The sequence below is a fragment of the Neovison vison genome, chromosome X, assembly GCF_020171115.1.
Source record: "Neovison vison isolate M4711 chromosome X, ASM_NN_V1, whole genome shotgun sequence".
In the NCBI taxonomy this organism is placed as follows: Eukaryota; Metazoa; Chordata; class Mammalia; order Carnivora; family Mustelidae; genus Neogale; species Neogale vison.
Genome location: NC_058105.1, coordinates 116,857,191 through 116,873,442, shown reverse-complemented (window position 1 = coordinate 116,873,442; position 16,252 = coordinate 116,857,191). Strand labels below are relative to the sequence as shown.

The following is a 16,252-nucleotide window of genomic DNA, read 5'->3' as shown; positions in this document are numbered from 1 at the left end:
ACAAACTATTGACAGAGACAGCAACTTGGGTGAATCTCACAGGCCTTATGCTAAATAAAAGAACCCACTCTTAGAGGTTACATATCACATGATTCCACTCATATGGCATTCTCCAAAAGACAAAACTACAGTGATGGAGAACTGATCAGCAGTTTCCAGGGCTTAGGGATGGGGAGAGGGTGTGAAAGGGGTAGCAGGAGGCAGATTTTGGGGGCTTGAAGGGACTGCTTTGCATCTTGATTATGGTTATGGTTACATGACCCTAAATGTTTTAAAATTCACAGAACTATACACTAAACATATAATAAAAGGAAATGTATTGTGATTTCTAGCACATTCTTTTTTTTTAAAAAGTTTTACTGAGATATAATTCATACAACATACACTTTATCCATTTAAAGGATACAATTCAATGGTTTTTGCTATAGTCACATACTAACAGAAACACCAGGGTTCATTTTAGGATATTTTCATCACTCCCAAAAGAAAGCCCCTACCTACCCGTTAAAAGTCATTTTCCATCTGTCTCCAACCCTCAATCCCCCAGGCCTAGGCAACCCTTAATCTACTTTCAGCCCTATAGTTTTGCCTGTTCTGGACATTTTGTATAAATGGACTCATACCATATGTGATATTTTATATGCTCAGGGTCTTTCAATTAGCATAATGTGTTCAAGATCTGTCAGTGTTGTAGATGTAGTAGTACTACATCTCTTCTTATTGCAAATAATACTCCATTGCATAAACATAGTACATTTTGTGTTCTCACTCATTAGCTGATGAACATTTTGGTTGTTTCCACTTTGGGGATATTATAAATAATGCTGCTATGAATATTCACTTATAAGTTTTTGTGTGGACATGTGTTTTCAGTTCTCTTGGATATATAGCTAGGAGTGGAATTTCTGGGCTGTATGGCAACTCTAAGTGTAACATTTTGAGGAACTGCAGAACTGTTTTCCAAAGAGGCTACACCATTTTAAATTTCCACTGGCAATGTACGAGGGTTCCAATATCTCTATATCTTGTCAAAATTTATCTGTTAAATGAAACAAGACAAGACCACACCGGGAGACAAACCGTAAGAGACTCTTAATCTCAGGAAACAAACTGAGGGCTGCTGGCGGGGAGAGGAGGGTGGGAGGGATGGGGGTGCTGGGTGATGGACACTGGGGAGGATATGTGTTGTGGTGGGCGCTCTGTATTGTTTAAGACTGATGAATCAGGGGCACCTGGGTGGCTCAGTGGGTTAAAGCCTCTACCTTCGGCTCAGGTCATGATCTCAGGGTCCTGGGATCGAGCCCCACATCGGGCTCTCTGCTCGGCAGGGAGCCTGCTTCCTCCTCTCTGCCTACTTGTAATCTCTGTCTATTAAATAAATAAATAAAATCTTTAAAAAAAAAAAAAAAGACTGATGAACCATAGACCTGTACCCCTGAAACAAATATATTATTAGTTAATAATAATAAAAAATTTATCTGTCTTTCTCATTGCATCAATCCTAGTAGTGTGAAATGGTATCTCAATTGTGGTCCTGATTTGCATTTCCTTAGCACAGTTTGTGATAAGAGCATCTTTACATGTGCTTATTGGTCATTCGTATATCACTTTTGGAGAAATGTCTATCAGACACTTTGCCAATTTCTAAATTGTTATTCATCTTTTAATATTGAAATTTAAGACCTCTTTATGTATTCTTGAATCAAGTCTCTTAACATACACGTGGTTTACCATTTTCTTCCATTCTGTAGGTTGTCTTTTCACTTTAATGGTATGGTTTGCGGCTCAAAAGTCATTTTTTTTTTAAAGATTTTATTTATTTGACAGACAGAGATCACAAGTAGGCAGAGAGGCAGGCAGAGAGAGAGAGAGGAGGAAGCAGGCTCCCCACCGAGCAGAGAGCCCCATGCGGGGCTTGATCCCAGGACCTGGAGATCATGACTGGAGCCGAAGGCAGAGGCTTAACCCACTGAGCCATCCAGGTGCCCGCAAAAGTCATTTTTTAATAATATCCAATTTATCTATTTTTTTCCTTTTGTCACTTGTGCTCTTGTTATTGTACTAAGGAGTCTTTGCTTTCCCTAAAGTCAGGAAGACTATTCCTGCGTTTTCTTCTAAGGGTTTTATAGATTCAGCTCTTACATTTAGGTTTATGATCCATTTTGAATTAATTCTTGTATATGGTACAAGGAAGAGGTCCCTTCATTGCTTTGCATGTGGATATCTAATTGCCCCAGTACTGTTTACTGAAGAGTATTCCTTCTCCATGTAACTGACTTGACACCCTTATAGAGAATCACCTGACCATAAATGTGGTGGTTTATTTCGAAATCCCCAATTCTATTCCCTTTTGTTTCACTGAACTGTATGTCTATAACCTTAGGCCAGCACCTTCTTCATTACTGTTAGCTTCCCCTGCCCACAAAAATTTTATTTATTTATTTGACAGAGAGAGACAGTGAGAGAGGGAACAGGGAACACAAGCAGGGGGAGTGGGAGAAGCTGGATGCCGGCCTTGATCCCAGGACCCTGGGATCATAACCTGAGCTGAAGGTGGATGCTTAACTGACCTAGCCACCCAGGTGCCCCAAATATATATATATTTCTTAATATAAATCACATCACAACGATATTCTTTCATGTCTGGCTTTTGCTCAGTGTTACGGTTATGAGATTTAGAGTCCTAGGAACGGGCCCCGCATGGGGCTCTCTGATCAGTAGGGAGTCTGCTTCTCCCTCTCCTTCTGCTTCCCCCCACCCATGCTCTCTGTCAAATAAATAAATAAGATCTTAAAAAAAAAATACTGGTTCCTTCCAATCCATCCTCCACAAAGGAAGGTCACAGAAACAATTAGAATCTCAAGACTTCACTGCCCTGCTCAGAATGCTCCAATCCTATAAAACAGAATCTGGGTCTCTTAGATTGCCCTACAAGGCTCACCAGGTGCGGGCTCTTCGTCTCACAACAAGCCTCACAACCTCCCACACACACCCTCCTTAGCCCCTGCCCCCAAACCTGAATTCAAGTTTCCTGCACAAGCTCTGCTCTCACACTTCTGGCCTGGGTGTCCACAGTGTCCTCATGGTAAATGCCTCTCCACCTGTTTGCTCCTCTGTGAGGCTTCCCCTCTACTCCTACACTTCAGGAGACAGAGGTCAGAGGCTTCCAGCTGACCCATACCCTCAGTCCTTTTTCCTTTAGATTAAGAATGGCTAAGTACACGTCACTGCCTCGCTCAGCTCCAAGAGAGGAGAGTACAACTCAATCATTCAAATGAAATACCTAGAAGAGACTAGGACAAATGCTGAAAATAGAGGATTACTTGCCATCACCCCCCCACCGCCATGTTGGTAAAGCAAAAAACAGAAAGTGGAAAATTCTGTTATAAAAACTCCAAAAACCGGTTAAATTCATTTTTTGTTCTGAAATTTTATTCTGGCAACTACCACTTAAAATATTAAAGGGGATAGGGAAGGGCAATGCCTTGGACTTGAGAGGTTTTTGTACAGTGGAAATTCCAATAACCTTTGTTTTAAAATGATTACACCTGGGGTGCCTGGCTGGCTCAGTCAGCAGAGCATGTGACTCTTAATCTCCTGGTCATGAGTTCAAGTCCCACATCAGGTGTGGAACCTAGTTAAAACAAAATTTTGTTTTAAACGTTAAAAAAAAATTACTGTGAAGTGTGTAAACCTGGCAATTCACAGACCTGTACCCCTGGGGCTAATTATACATTATATGTTAATAAAAAAAAAGTACTTTTAAAAAGTTAAAAAAATAAAATCAAATGATTATATCTGCAGTTGGGACAATGGGCTGTGTCACACTTTCTTTTTCCATTAAATTAAAAGATAAGTTTTATAAAGTTTGTTATGTAAACCTTGGGCATTCAGAGTAGTGCTAAACTTAAGCTCTAACATGCAACGACCATATGCTTTCAACCTAAGGAGACCACAGGTGTGCAATTTTCGAATGATGTCTTTTGCTAAACTCCTGCTTATCTGATTTCCCCCCTCTGCATTTACAAATTATGCACAAATTACAAGGTGCCCTGGGCCTGGGCCTTTGCACCATCTCATAGGACTGAAGGATGGCTTACAGGGAAAAAAAGTGGGTCAGGAGCCAAGTACTGCGGGCATCTGCTTCAATGCAGGTGTTTCCAGTTTCATCCCAGATCCCAGCACTCACCTTAAAACTTCTGAAACTTAACAGAAACCATGTGGGCCCCTTAGGTACCATCAACGATACAAACCACTTGACCACTGTTTGAAGACATTTTATTTCTTTGCCTCACTTGCCAATCCCGGTTGTGAGGTGGGGGAATACTGAGATGTTAGTCCTTAGCCTGGTGTGGTGAAAACCGAAAGAACACAAACTCATTGTGGGGTTGCTAGGATCCTCCTGGCCAACACCTCAAGTCTGAGGTGTCAAAGGATAACTGGCTGCCACGCTAGTAATGTCTCCCCCAAACAGGAGAGCTGTGGGCCTCACTGTTTATTTTCAACTCTAAGACTGACTTTTACTCTTTTGGGTTCAGAACACACCAAAGGACCACACATACCACTCTGAATCCGGACTCTCACTAGAGGATCTACTAGGAGGCCACCCGTGGGCTTTGGTGAGGGGGGTGGGTGGAGAGGAGGGAGGAGGAGATCCATGAGACTCCCGGAATTTCTGTGAGAGCATTTTTCTCAGGAGACAATAAAACACTCAGCTTTCATCAAATTCTCAGATGGGTCTGTAACTCGTTTGATTAGGAACCACTACTCCACATGTATGTTATAAACATAAATTGTGTTCTCCCCACCTACTGTGAGGCAGACGTGATCTTTACTTCATTCTGTAACTTTTACTAATAGAGTGAAATAAATTAGCACATCTGCATCACAGTATTTAAAGAAAGGGCCTATTTAAAATTTCACTGAACAGACAAAAATCAGGAGACTACAACTTTATTTAGTGTTTCACAGCAATCTGGTGTATCTTAAGTATTTCTCTCCATTCCTCTGGCCTATTTCCAACAAGACACTGTGCTTATCACAGGGCGGTCAGCGCACCAGAGGATGACCTTGAAAAAGGTCCCCTCAACTCTCTTGGCTGAAGTCTTCAGCTGTAAAAGGAAACGAGGTGATTGAACCAGATGATCTTTTGGATCCCTGCCAAACCTGAATTCTAAATCTCTCCCTTGTAAGGATTATTACAGTCCTCTATTTGTAAGTAGAAGATTCAAGGACTTTTTCATTCAATTACTCTAATGTTTCTATCTGGCACTCAAATTTTTAAAAGCTGTCCTGAAAAGGTTGTCCTGGCAACCAAAGGAGTTGAAGTAGGTGGTGGCAAAAGGCGGGGCACTGAATTGTATCAGGAAGGAAAAAATGTTATCCATTCAGTGGTTGCTTTCTCCAATCAACTTTGCACAGAGCCGGCAACCATCTCTTAGCCCTGAAAGGGCTTCGGGATCCTAAGGGATCTGGGGACCACACTCCTGAGAACTGCTACACCACTTCAAAAGCTGGAGTGTATTTTTCCTGTTCACATGTTAGAAATTCTTACAAGTAGGGGCGCTTGGGTGGCTCAGTGGGTTAAAGCCTCTGCCTTCGGCTCAGGTCATGATCTCAGGGTCCTGGGATCAAGCCCCGCATCGGGCTCTCTGCTCAGCAAGGAGCCTGCTTCCTCCCTCTCTCTCTGCCTGCCTCTCTGCCTACTTGTGACCTCTGTCTGTCAAATAAATAAAACCTTTAAAAAAAATTAAAAAAAAAAAAAGAAAGAAAGGAATTCTTACAAGTGTATGTCCCTAAGCAAGGAAGAATATTATCTGGGGTGTTTTTAAAGTTCTACACACTTAGCATACTGAACTTAGTCTTCTATAACTTGCTTTTTTCACTCAACTTAATCTCTGAGCGCTATCCAATTGATGCATGTAAGTCTAGGTCACTCATTTTAATTGCTATATAGTATTCTATCATGTGACTAGATCTGTTTGTCCATTCCCAAAGTGATGAACATTTAGATTGTTTTGAATTTTTCTTTTATGAACAATGGTTCAACAAATGTCCTTGTACATGTCTCCTTGGGTAAAGTACATGTCTCCAGAGCACATCATTAGAATATAGAACTACATAGGGACCTCCTAGGTCATATGGTACACACAGCTTCAATTTCATCAATATCTCCCAATTGTTTTCCAAGGTGACTGTACCAGTTAACAGTCTGTAACTTACATTCTATGGCATAGACTATTAGCTAATCACTAACTTAATTTCCTTTTCCTCTTAGGCCTTCAGCTATACTACATTTCCCATCCTCCCTTGCAGTTAGATATGACCGTGTGTTTGAGTTCTAGCCAAAAGAATGTGAATGAAAGTGAAGTACCCAATTTCCGTGCCTTGGTCATAAAACTCTCCCATAAACAATATCTTCTATACTCTTTCGTAATCCCCCAGGTAGATGTCTACATCCAGGGTGACCTTCCTTCAGAGCTGCATGTTGAAGATGGCAGAGCCACTGGTAGCCCAGATCTCTAGATGACACCCTTATTGACCTGGACACACACCCGGCTGTTGTAGGAGTCAGAAATAAACTTTTGTGTTTATTCAATGAGATTTTGGACTTAGAGCAGTTAGCCTATCCTAACTAATACCTCTTCCCATGAATAGTTTATGAGATTTGCTCCTTTTCCACAACCTTGTCAATACTTAGAATTCTGCTTTGAAACTGCTCCCTAGTTGTCAGTCTGAATTTATTGTTTTGATCTGCTTTACTTTCTCAGGTTACTATAGTGAGGTTAAGCCATCATTTCACATGTTTATTAATTTCCTCTTCTATGAACTGCTAGTTTATATTGTAGAATACAATCATAGAAATATAATATATAAAGTTACTATAAATGAGAAAGGGAGTCAACTTGATTAAAGGGAAATAATAAAGTAGGCCACCTGGACTGAAAATATTTTTCGGTTATCCTGGCACTTCTCTTCTCTATTAAGAGAAGTAATGAAAAGAGAATATTTACAAACCCAGAAGCTAAAAAGTGATGTCACCTGCTATCTAATCAAATAGAAACAAGCTCTCAAGTCAAATCCAATCAACTATAAGTGGCTGGTTCTCCAAAGACTCTTAGGATTAAGCCTCTTTATTTGTTATTTATTAATCACCCCAAAACTTCCTCTAAAAATTGAGAACCTAGTTTCAGTACTTTCAGGTTCTCTATGGTATTTATATCTGCAAACATTATCTCTATCCCACTCATTTTTTTTAAAAGGTCTGTTATGTGGGTCATAATTACAATGCAGAATAGAAGGAGTGAGAGTGGCGACCCCAGAGGTCCCTGACTTTAAAGATACGGTTTCTGATCTTTTGCCAATACATTAGTCATGTTTGTAGATATTTAAAAAAAAAGACTGATTGATTTATATGGGAGAGGGAGATAGGTAGGGACAAAGGGAGGGAGAGAGAGTCCCAAGTAGACCCCGAGCTGAGCATAGAACCGACAAGGGACTCAATCTCCCAACTCTGAGATTATGACTAGAGCTGAAACCAAGAGCTGGACGCTTAGCCAAATGTACCACCCAGGTACCCGTTTGTAGATTTTTTTAAACATTATGCTTTACCAAGATAATACAACTTCCTAGAATGCCTAGTTTGCCAAAAGGTGTTTTTAAAAAATCATTCTAGATGCTGAATCTTATCAAATACTTTTCTATATCTATTGAGGTGATCACACTATATTTTCCTTTAATTTATTAATGTGGTAAATTGCATTAGATTTTCTTATAGTAAATTTCCTTGTATTCCTGGGTAAACTCCACTCGATTATGATGCATTTTTTAATACCTTGCTGGATTCATTTTATTAGTATTTTACTTTGTATTTCACAACAATATTCATACATGAATTTCCTCCACAAGTATTATTTCTCATTATATCTTGTTTGCCTATGGTATCTTGGCCATATAAAAGGAGTTAAGAGTTATCCCTCTTTATCTTTTATCTGAAACAGTTGAAGATCAGGGTTATCTGTTAATCCTTCTCTCCCTCTCACCCCACTGCCGTCACTGGGCAAAGCCCCAGCTCAGGTTAAATCCGACTCTTTGCCTACTCTGGGGGTGCAGCTAGCTGGGGCTGGAGAAAAACACAACCATGCTAATGGAACTCACTGGAAATGAATGGCCCACAGTGCTGTCCAATAATCATATTAAAAATCTTTGGTTTCCTTCAGAAGGGAGAACTATTTTATACTAGCTTCTCACTCTTCAAACCTCCAATGACTCCTATCTGTACTCTCAGCTGATGACTGTGCCTATGTTTCACTGAAAAAGTGGAAATAATCAAAAGATAATATGCTACCCATGTACCCCACCTTCCTTCTTGTTTTGACGGATGAGCTCTCTGTGCTCCTCTCTAAGGTTGCCCACCGCGCGCGTGCATGCTACACTTCAGCCCTCTCGCTCACTCTAGGACTTCGCCCCAGTGGTTCTCACTCTGCCTCTGCTCAGTCTTCCTTAGCAGCTGCTCTGGACCTTTGGGATCTTTCCATTTGTGTAAAGCTCCTCTTTGAACGCCATTTTTTCTCTGTCTACACTCACTCCTGTGATCTCATGCAGCCTCGTGACCTTTTAAACACCACATAGATACATACCAATATAACTCCCGGATTTTTCTTTCCAGCTCAGATCTCTCCCTTACTTCAAGATTCAAATATTCAATTGCCCACTTACTGTTTCTACTTGAATGCCTCATGGGCACCTCAAAGTTGGTAAAAACTCCTTATCGTTCTCCCCAAATTTCCTCTTCCACAACCTTCCCCGTCTCAGCAAACGTCAATTCCATTCCACCAGCTGCTCAAGCCAAAACCCTGGACTCATCCTTGACTTCTCTTTTTTCCACACACCTTAGACGCAATCCACGCAATTTGGTCTCTGCAAAATTTCCCCCCGGATTCCACCACTCCCAGCGGGCTCTACTGCAACCACCCTTGTCTGAGCGATCATGCTCCAGCTGCAGAAGCTTCCTCGCTGGCCACCCTGCTTTGCCTGGTGACCCCGTACAGACCATATTCTATGCAGGTGATGCAGTGATTCTTTTCCAGCGTTATTCAGAGGTCACTCATTTGCTCAAAACCCTCTCAAGGCTTCCCTTCCCACTTAGAATAAAAGCCAAATTCCTTCACCTTCAAAGATGAATGAATAAATAAGCTTCTGGATGTTCCTCATTCCTTGTATTGTAAACCCACCCTGGACTAGGATATTTTCCTGACTCAACACATTTCTTTAAGAGTTACAGATTGAATTAGGATTTCATTTTTTGTTAACATTGTTAACATGGTTCTAGAAAACTGTCCATTTAACATATCCACATATGCTGTCAAAAAGTATTTATAGCATTTTTCCATTTTCTCCTAATATTTGTCCCTCCTTCCCGGCTCCCATCAGTCCTGCCAGAAGTTTATGTATTTATTAGTCTTTTCTAAAAAAGAAATTTTGGGGCACCAAGGTGGCTCAGTTGGTTGGGTGTCTGCCTTTGGCTCTGGTCATGACCCCAGAGTCTCAGGATCAAGCCCCACATCTCACTCCCGGCTCAGCAGGGAGTCTGCTTCTCCCTCTGCCCCTCCCCTGCTCATGCTCTCTTGCTCTCTAATAAATAAATAAAATCTTAAAAAAAATAAAAACTAAAAAACAGCTTTTGGTTTGCTCAATCCTTATTGTGTATGTTTTTTAAGATTTTATTTATTTATCTGACAGAGATCACAGGTAGGCAGAGAGGCAGGCAGGGGGGCGGTGGGGGAAGCAGGCTCCCTGCCAAGCAGAGAGCCCGATGTGGGGCTCGATCCCAGGGTCTGGGATCATGACCTGAGCTGAAGGCAGAGGCTTTAACCCATGGAGCCACCCAGGTGCCCCCTTATTGTGTTATCTTACACTAACTTTTGCTCCTGTATTATTTCCTTTCTTCTGTTTTCTTGGCTGTACTGTTATCCTATTCTCAATGAGTTCCTTAACTTTCAAGTCTTTCTTCTTTTCTGATATTTATTTCAAAACATAAATTTCATATCCCACATTAGCTGTATCTCATTTGTATTTGGAATGCTTCTGCTGTCACTCAGTTCTAGGTATTTCATAATTTCCATTATAATTTCTTCTTAGAGATACACACACACACCGCCCATGACATATCTATCTATGATCCATAGAGATATATTTAGAAATGGGCTTAGTAAGATTCCAAACATACTTGGAGTTTAAGCAGCTGCTTGTTATTGCTAACTTTCTTGCATTTTGGCAAAAACTGTGGTGTTTGTGAAGTTGATTCTTCAAGTACTTCTGAGACTTTCTCATACCCTAATTTGTCATGAATTTTTAAAAACCTTTGCAAGTTTGAAACAAATACGTATTTTCTATTAGTGGGGTGCAGAGTTCTACAGATGTATACTTGATTGAGTTTGTTTCTCATGATGCTCCAATTTTCTATGTCCTAATTATTTCTCTGCTTGATCTATTAGTGTCTTAGGGGAGTATAAAAGTTCTTAATATGATTATGGATTTGTTAACTTCTACAGTTGGGTCAAGTTTTGCTTCAATCATTTTGAAGCTGTTATACTCTGCTGATTTAAAATTGCTTTATTTTCTTGGTGAATTATCCTTTTATCACTTAATAATAATGTTTTTTATCCCTAATAATAAAATTTTTTAAAATTTCAAGATCTACTGTTTGACATTAGGATGATCACACCAATTTCTTCTTTAACATCTGCCTATATATCTTGTCTAACTAAACTATAATCAACCTTTGAGGGCACATGGGTGGCTCAGTCAGTTAAGCGTCCGACTCTTGATTTTGGTTTAGGTAATGATCTCAGGGTGGTGAGATCAAGCCTCACCACAGTGTCCACACTCAGTGGGGAGTCTGCCTGGGATTCCCTCCCTCTTCCTAAACCCCTCTTGCTCACTTTCTTTCTTCCTCTAAATAAATAAACTATTTAAATCTTAAAAACAAACAAACAAACAAACCCCAAAACTACTTTCAACCTTTGAGTATCCTGTTTAAGGCTATATCTCTCGCCTTAAAAAAAAAAAAGGTTGAGTCTAACACAGGGCTTAATTTCATGACCCAGAGATCATGACCTGAGCCGAAACCAAGAACCAACTGCTTAACTGTTTTATTTCTTAGAACCCACATATATTTTGGGGCACCTGGGTGGCTCAATTGGTTAAGCGTCTACCTTCTGCTCAGGTCATGATGCCAGGGTCCTGGGAAGGAGTCCCAGGTCTGGCTCCCTGCTCAGTGGAGAGTTGGCTTCTCCCTCCCCCTCTGCCCCGCTTGTGTACAAGCTTTCTCTCTCTCAAATAAAACCACATATATCTTTAAAATTTTTTAAATAATTTCTATTACCGGGGCACCTGGGTTGCTCAGTGGGTTGAGGCCTGTACTTTTGGCTCAGGTCATGATCCCAGGGTTCTGTGATCCAGCCCTGCATTGCATCAGGCTCTCTGCTCAGCGGGGAGCATGTTCCCCTCCCCGCCACCTGCCTCTCTGCCTACTTGTGATCTGTCAAATAAATAAATAAAATCTTTAAAAAATAATTTCTATTACCTGGCTAATTTAAGCATTTACATTTATTGTGATCACTAATATAATTGTACTTATTTGTATCGTCTTTGTTTTTTTTTGTTTGTTTGTTTGGTTTTTTTTTTAAACTTCCCTCTCTCCCTAAGCACTCTTTTCCTTCCTTCTCTTGCCGTTATCAAATTTTCCTTATTCCTCCAGTGTTTGAAAAATTATATATTCCTGGGTAGGGGGAGGGTGATGTAGGTGATGGGGATTAGGGAGGGCACCTGTCATTGTGAGCACCAGGTGATGTACGGAAGTGTTGTACCACTGTATTATACACAAAAACTAATATAATACTGTTAAAAAAAAAAGTTACACTTGCAAAAAAAATTTGTAAGGTTATATATTCCCTTCACATTCAAGCATTATATAGAAATTCTTGATTTAAATATGTAATACCTCTCTCTTTCTTAACGTGATAAAGGCCTAAGAATGCTTTAACCCGGTTTCCATTCTATTCTTCTGCTGTGTTATTTCACAGTACTTAATTTTATCTTTTTTAAACTTGCCCCAAATTAGTCTTTATTATTAATACTATTTGTTCCTACTCCATCTTTTAATTATCCCATTCTTTTCATTTTAAATTCCACTGGCACTGAATAAGCAATATTTACTAACTTTTCTGCTCCCTTAATTATCTACTTTTTATACCAAATAAACTGCAGTTATAATTACTACCTTGATCACCATTTCTGATCCATATTCTCTTATAACTACTTTGTACCTAACACTTTTGGTTATGAGCTTTCAAACAGAACTGACATTCAAAAAATGTACGTAATTAGTATTATCTGGACCAAAGTAAATCTAGGAATTTTTTTTCAGTAATTATTTGAAGATAATCCTGGAATGTACAATTACATTCTCTGTATACACAAAATCATACCTGCAAAAGGACCCTTTCATAAACATAGCTCTTTTCTTCTTTGCCTTTAAGATTTAATTAATATTTAGTAGCAAATATATTTGACAAATGACTAATGAAAAAATTGTTCCCTTGCACAGATACAGGAAAAGGAATTAGTTTGACACCCTATTGCCTCAAACTGAAGAATAATTGGAGTTTGACATATTTAACACTGAATGATATCTAACAAGTGAAATCAATTTAAAAAGCAAATCAGGAGCACCTGGGCGGCTCAGTCAGTTAAGCATCTGAGTTGCGCTCAGGTCATGATCTCAGGGTCCTGGGATGGAGCCCCTTGCCCTCTGCTGGCTCACTGCTCAGCAGTGGGCAGTCTGTTTGTCCCTCTCCCTCTACCCTTCTCCCCACTCATGCTCATGCTCCCCATCTCTCTCAAATAAATAATCTTTAAAAAATAAAAAGCAAATCAGAAACGTTCAGAGCTTGTACCAGCTGACACTGAAAAATGCCTCATAAACATCTGCATATATCTACGGGAAATGGGGAGATAGAGCATAAATTTTAGAAACCACTAATCCAGCTCGTTCATTTTTTTATGGCAAAATATGCATTAAGTGGCTTATTTGTTTTTAGAGTAGTTAGGTGACCTCAGAAAGATGAGATGCTAAATAGATTAATGATCTACAACTGCGGAAGACTAGCTGTTGGGGCAGGATGGGCGGGGGCGGGGGCTAGGAGCTCACGCCTGCGAAATCAGACTCACGGGATTTCCCAGCGAATTCTACCTGGAGGACTCTGGTTAGCCACAAGCATAAAGAGGACAAATACCAGAGCTTCTCACCGCCTACCCCCAAAATAAATACCACTAAAGGCTGAAACACCTTTTTTTTCTTTTTTAATCATTAAAATGTTGGAGAGGAAAGTCCAACACTGCAAATTTGCTTTAATAAGACTGTTCTTTTGCTCCTGAGAGAAGGCAAGCCTGGATCAATGGCTGGGTCATTAGGATGGCTCAGAGCCTGCTGGAAGTATTTTATCAACAAGGACTTCACGGTACCTTTCATGTGCCAGGAACACTGCTTAGCACAAAGGGAACAGAAGTGATGAGGCCTCTGTGCTTAAGGATCTCACTGCATCGATGCGGAGACAGAATTACGTTTATAGACCGAAAAGCAATTAGTAGTTGTATCAAGGCCTTCAGGAAAGGGAGTAACATGGCCCACAGTGGTGAGGTGAGGACATGTGGCCTGGGTATTTGTGGCCTATGTTAAAGTCATAACACCACCAATAGCGCTGTTTACTAATTGCTTACTGGATGCCAGGCAACGTACTAGGCACTAATTTTTTCTTCACAGTACCTCCGTGGAGGTAGGTGTTATTATCCCCATTTTACAGATGAGGCCATGGACTTAAGAGAGGTTGAGTAAATGCTAATAGGTCATTCAAGGTAGAGCTGGGTACACAAACACAGGTGTGACACAGAAACCAAGCTTCATCAGCTCTCCTTACAGACACTTCCCTCACAGTAAGGCAGGGAAAAACCTTCCAACTTCAATTAAAACAGTCTGTAGATGTGATTATAATACATACTCCAATCAGGAAGGCAAAAATTAACCACCATTTGCCCGCCTAATTCTTTAATTCTCAACTTAATGTCATCTCTTCCAGGACTCCATCCCTGTTCCCCAAACTGGGTTAAGCTCCCCAAGTAAGGACCACAGTCCTTCATGTGCAATTTTAAAAGCCAATAAGTTCTGAAAATCTAAAGTGTTTTCATAAGTTTGCAGCAAGCTTGGTGACAAAAGGGTGACCTGAACTGACGTGAGGCTATTGTAAGTCTTTACTTTTCCTACTCGGTGTGAATATTCACATTCGGATGTGGAAAAAAAAAATGTTTGATTAAGGGATGCTGCCCACTGCAGTTATTACAGAATACATGTGTATTACACGTTTCTAAAATCCAAACATTTCTGCCTTGCAAACCACACCTGGCCCCAAAGAGCTCAGACAAAAGACTCTGGAACTATACCCTATGCATAAATCTCACTGCACTACAAGCATTTATTCCTCTTTGTAAGCCCAGCTCCTGACAGAGCGTCTTGCATAGAATAGGTACACAATAAATATTTCATGAATGAGGAAATAAGACTGAGAAATTGGTTAAGAAGGGAAAATGGTCAGTGGCCTGGGAATGACAACGGTTCTCAACGTGTAGGCTGAGCCTCTAACTATGGAATGCCACTCTTTCTCGGACAGGGAGGTCCTATTAATAGTTGCTGCTGATTGAGGGAAAGGGACAGAGCCGCTGTCTTCATTAGGAATAAAAATAGTCCAGTGGTCTTACATGATGGGCCCACATAGAACTTTAGTCCAGTAATATTGAACAGCAGGCATATTTGTACCTCAGACCACATGGGCAGCCTCACAGGTCCCCCTTGAACTTGGGGGCAGAAGACCTGCATTTGGTTCTGACCCTGCTACATGTCCTAACCTTTTTGGCCTGTAGTTTCCTCATCTGTAAAGTATCAACTAGAGTAATCCCAAACGGCCCTCGCACGTGGGTCTCTAACAGGTAACTCACGGGAGGGGCAAGAACAGTTGCCCCACACTCTGGAGGAGCAGGATGCAAACCTCAGGAGGTTCTTCACTCCTGTCTACCGCCCTGGCAGTCCTGAGTTCACCGTCCCCGTCCTTCTGTCCATCCTATACACACCTCCTCTCTCAACCCCCTCCCCCCCAAAAAACCAGTCAACGCAAAAACGCATTTTTGTACCCAGGACACCGGGCGGGGGGGAGCTCTTAGAACCCCAACAAAGGTCAGAGAATTGTGTTAAGAGCGGCCGCACAGCCCTTCGGTCCCCTGAAAGAGAATGGGGTGAAATGGGGGTGCGGGTAGTCACTGGCCGGCAAGCACCGGATTTAAAAAAGAAAACCTCCTAAATGCGAAGTCTCAGGACCGGGAGGGGGTTGGGTAGGGGAACGAGTGCCACGAGAGGGCTGCTCGGGTGGTCCTTCCTTACCTGGTAGCACAGAATGGTTTGCTGGACCAGCCGCGCGTAGCCATCCAAGCGGACCCCGGAATTGCTCCTGCTCCTCATCTCCGCGTGCTGCCGGGGCCGCAGCGCCCGACGGGCCGTGCAGAGGTGGGACGCCCGAAACTGTGGCCGCCGAGCGGGCCTGTTTCCCAAACACTACAGCCTGGGTTAGTTCTCGGGACAGTGCCCGGCTGCGGGCGCTCGAGACTTTTTAAAATGAAAGAGCCAAAGTATGATTGGAAAGCAAGCCAACCAGAGTTTCACTCCTCTGCAAAACGCGGGGGCGGTGATGAGGGCTGGCGCTAAGGCGGGCCCTCCCCGGACCAGGCCGGCCGCACTCTCCACACCCGCTGGTCCCGGACAGCCCCGCGGAAGACGCGAGGAACTGGGTTCTGGACGTGAAACAACGAGGACCCCGGCGGGCCTTTTACGTCTTCGAGCCGTCTGGAGGGGCGCCGGGGCGGGCTGCGGGCGAGTAGCCTACCCGCCGGCCGCAGCCCACTTTCCGCCCCGCCCCCGGCCCCGCCCCCGCCGCGGAACCCAACCCTCCGAGTCGCGGCTCAAGGCGGAAAGGAAAGGGGGTGGCCCACAGGAGTACCGGACTACTATGTTCCGGGCGGGAACCAAATTGCCTCCCTGAGCCCCTTACCTCCCCGCCAGCCGTCGACCCCAGGGGAGGCTAGGGAAACAGGCCCTTCCGCGGTGACCACCTGGACGCCCTGGGCCCGCCCCAGGCCCCACCTCTGG

General features: G+C 42.2%; 1 protein-coding gene across 8 annotated transcripts in view; it reads right to left on the bottom strand.

Annotated features, from left to right (window-relative positions):
• PHKA2 (phosphorylase kinase regulatory subunit alpha 2) overlaps window positions 1-15,971 on the bottom strand; it is an 85,301-nt gene extending 69,330 nt beyond the window's left edge. For 7 of the 8 annotated variants that reach the window (XR_006382544.1, XM_044235784.1, XM_044235781.1 and 4 more), the window contains exon 1: window positions 15,491-15,971. Coding sequence is in view for 6 of the 8 variants with exons in the window: in XM_044235784.1 (XP_044091719.1) it covers window positions 15,491-15,568 (78 nt within the window). In the remaining 2 variants the exon portion in view is untranslated. The remainder of the gene's footprint in view (window positions 1-15,490) is intronic. The other variant, XM_044235786.1, reaches the window with a different exon arrangement.
• Window positions 15,972-16,252: the final 281 nt, after the last annotated feature.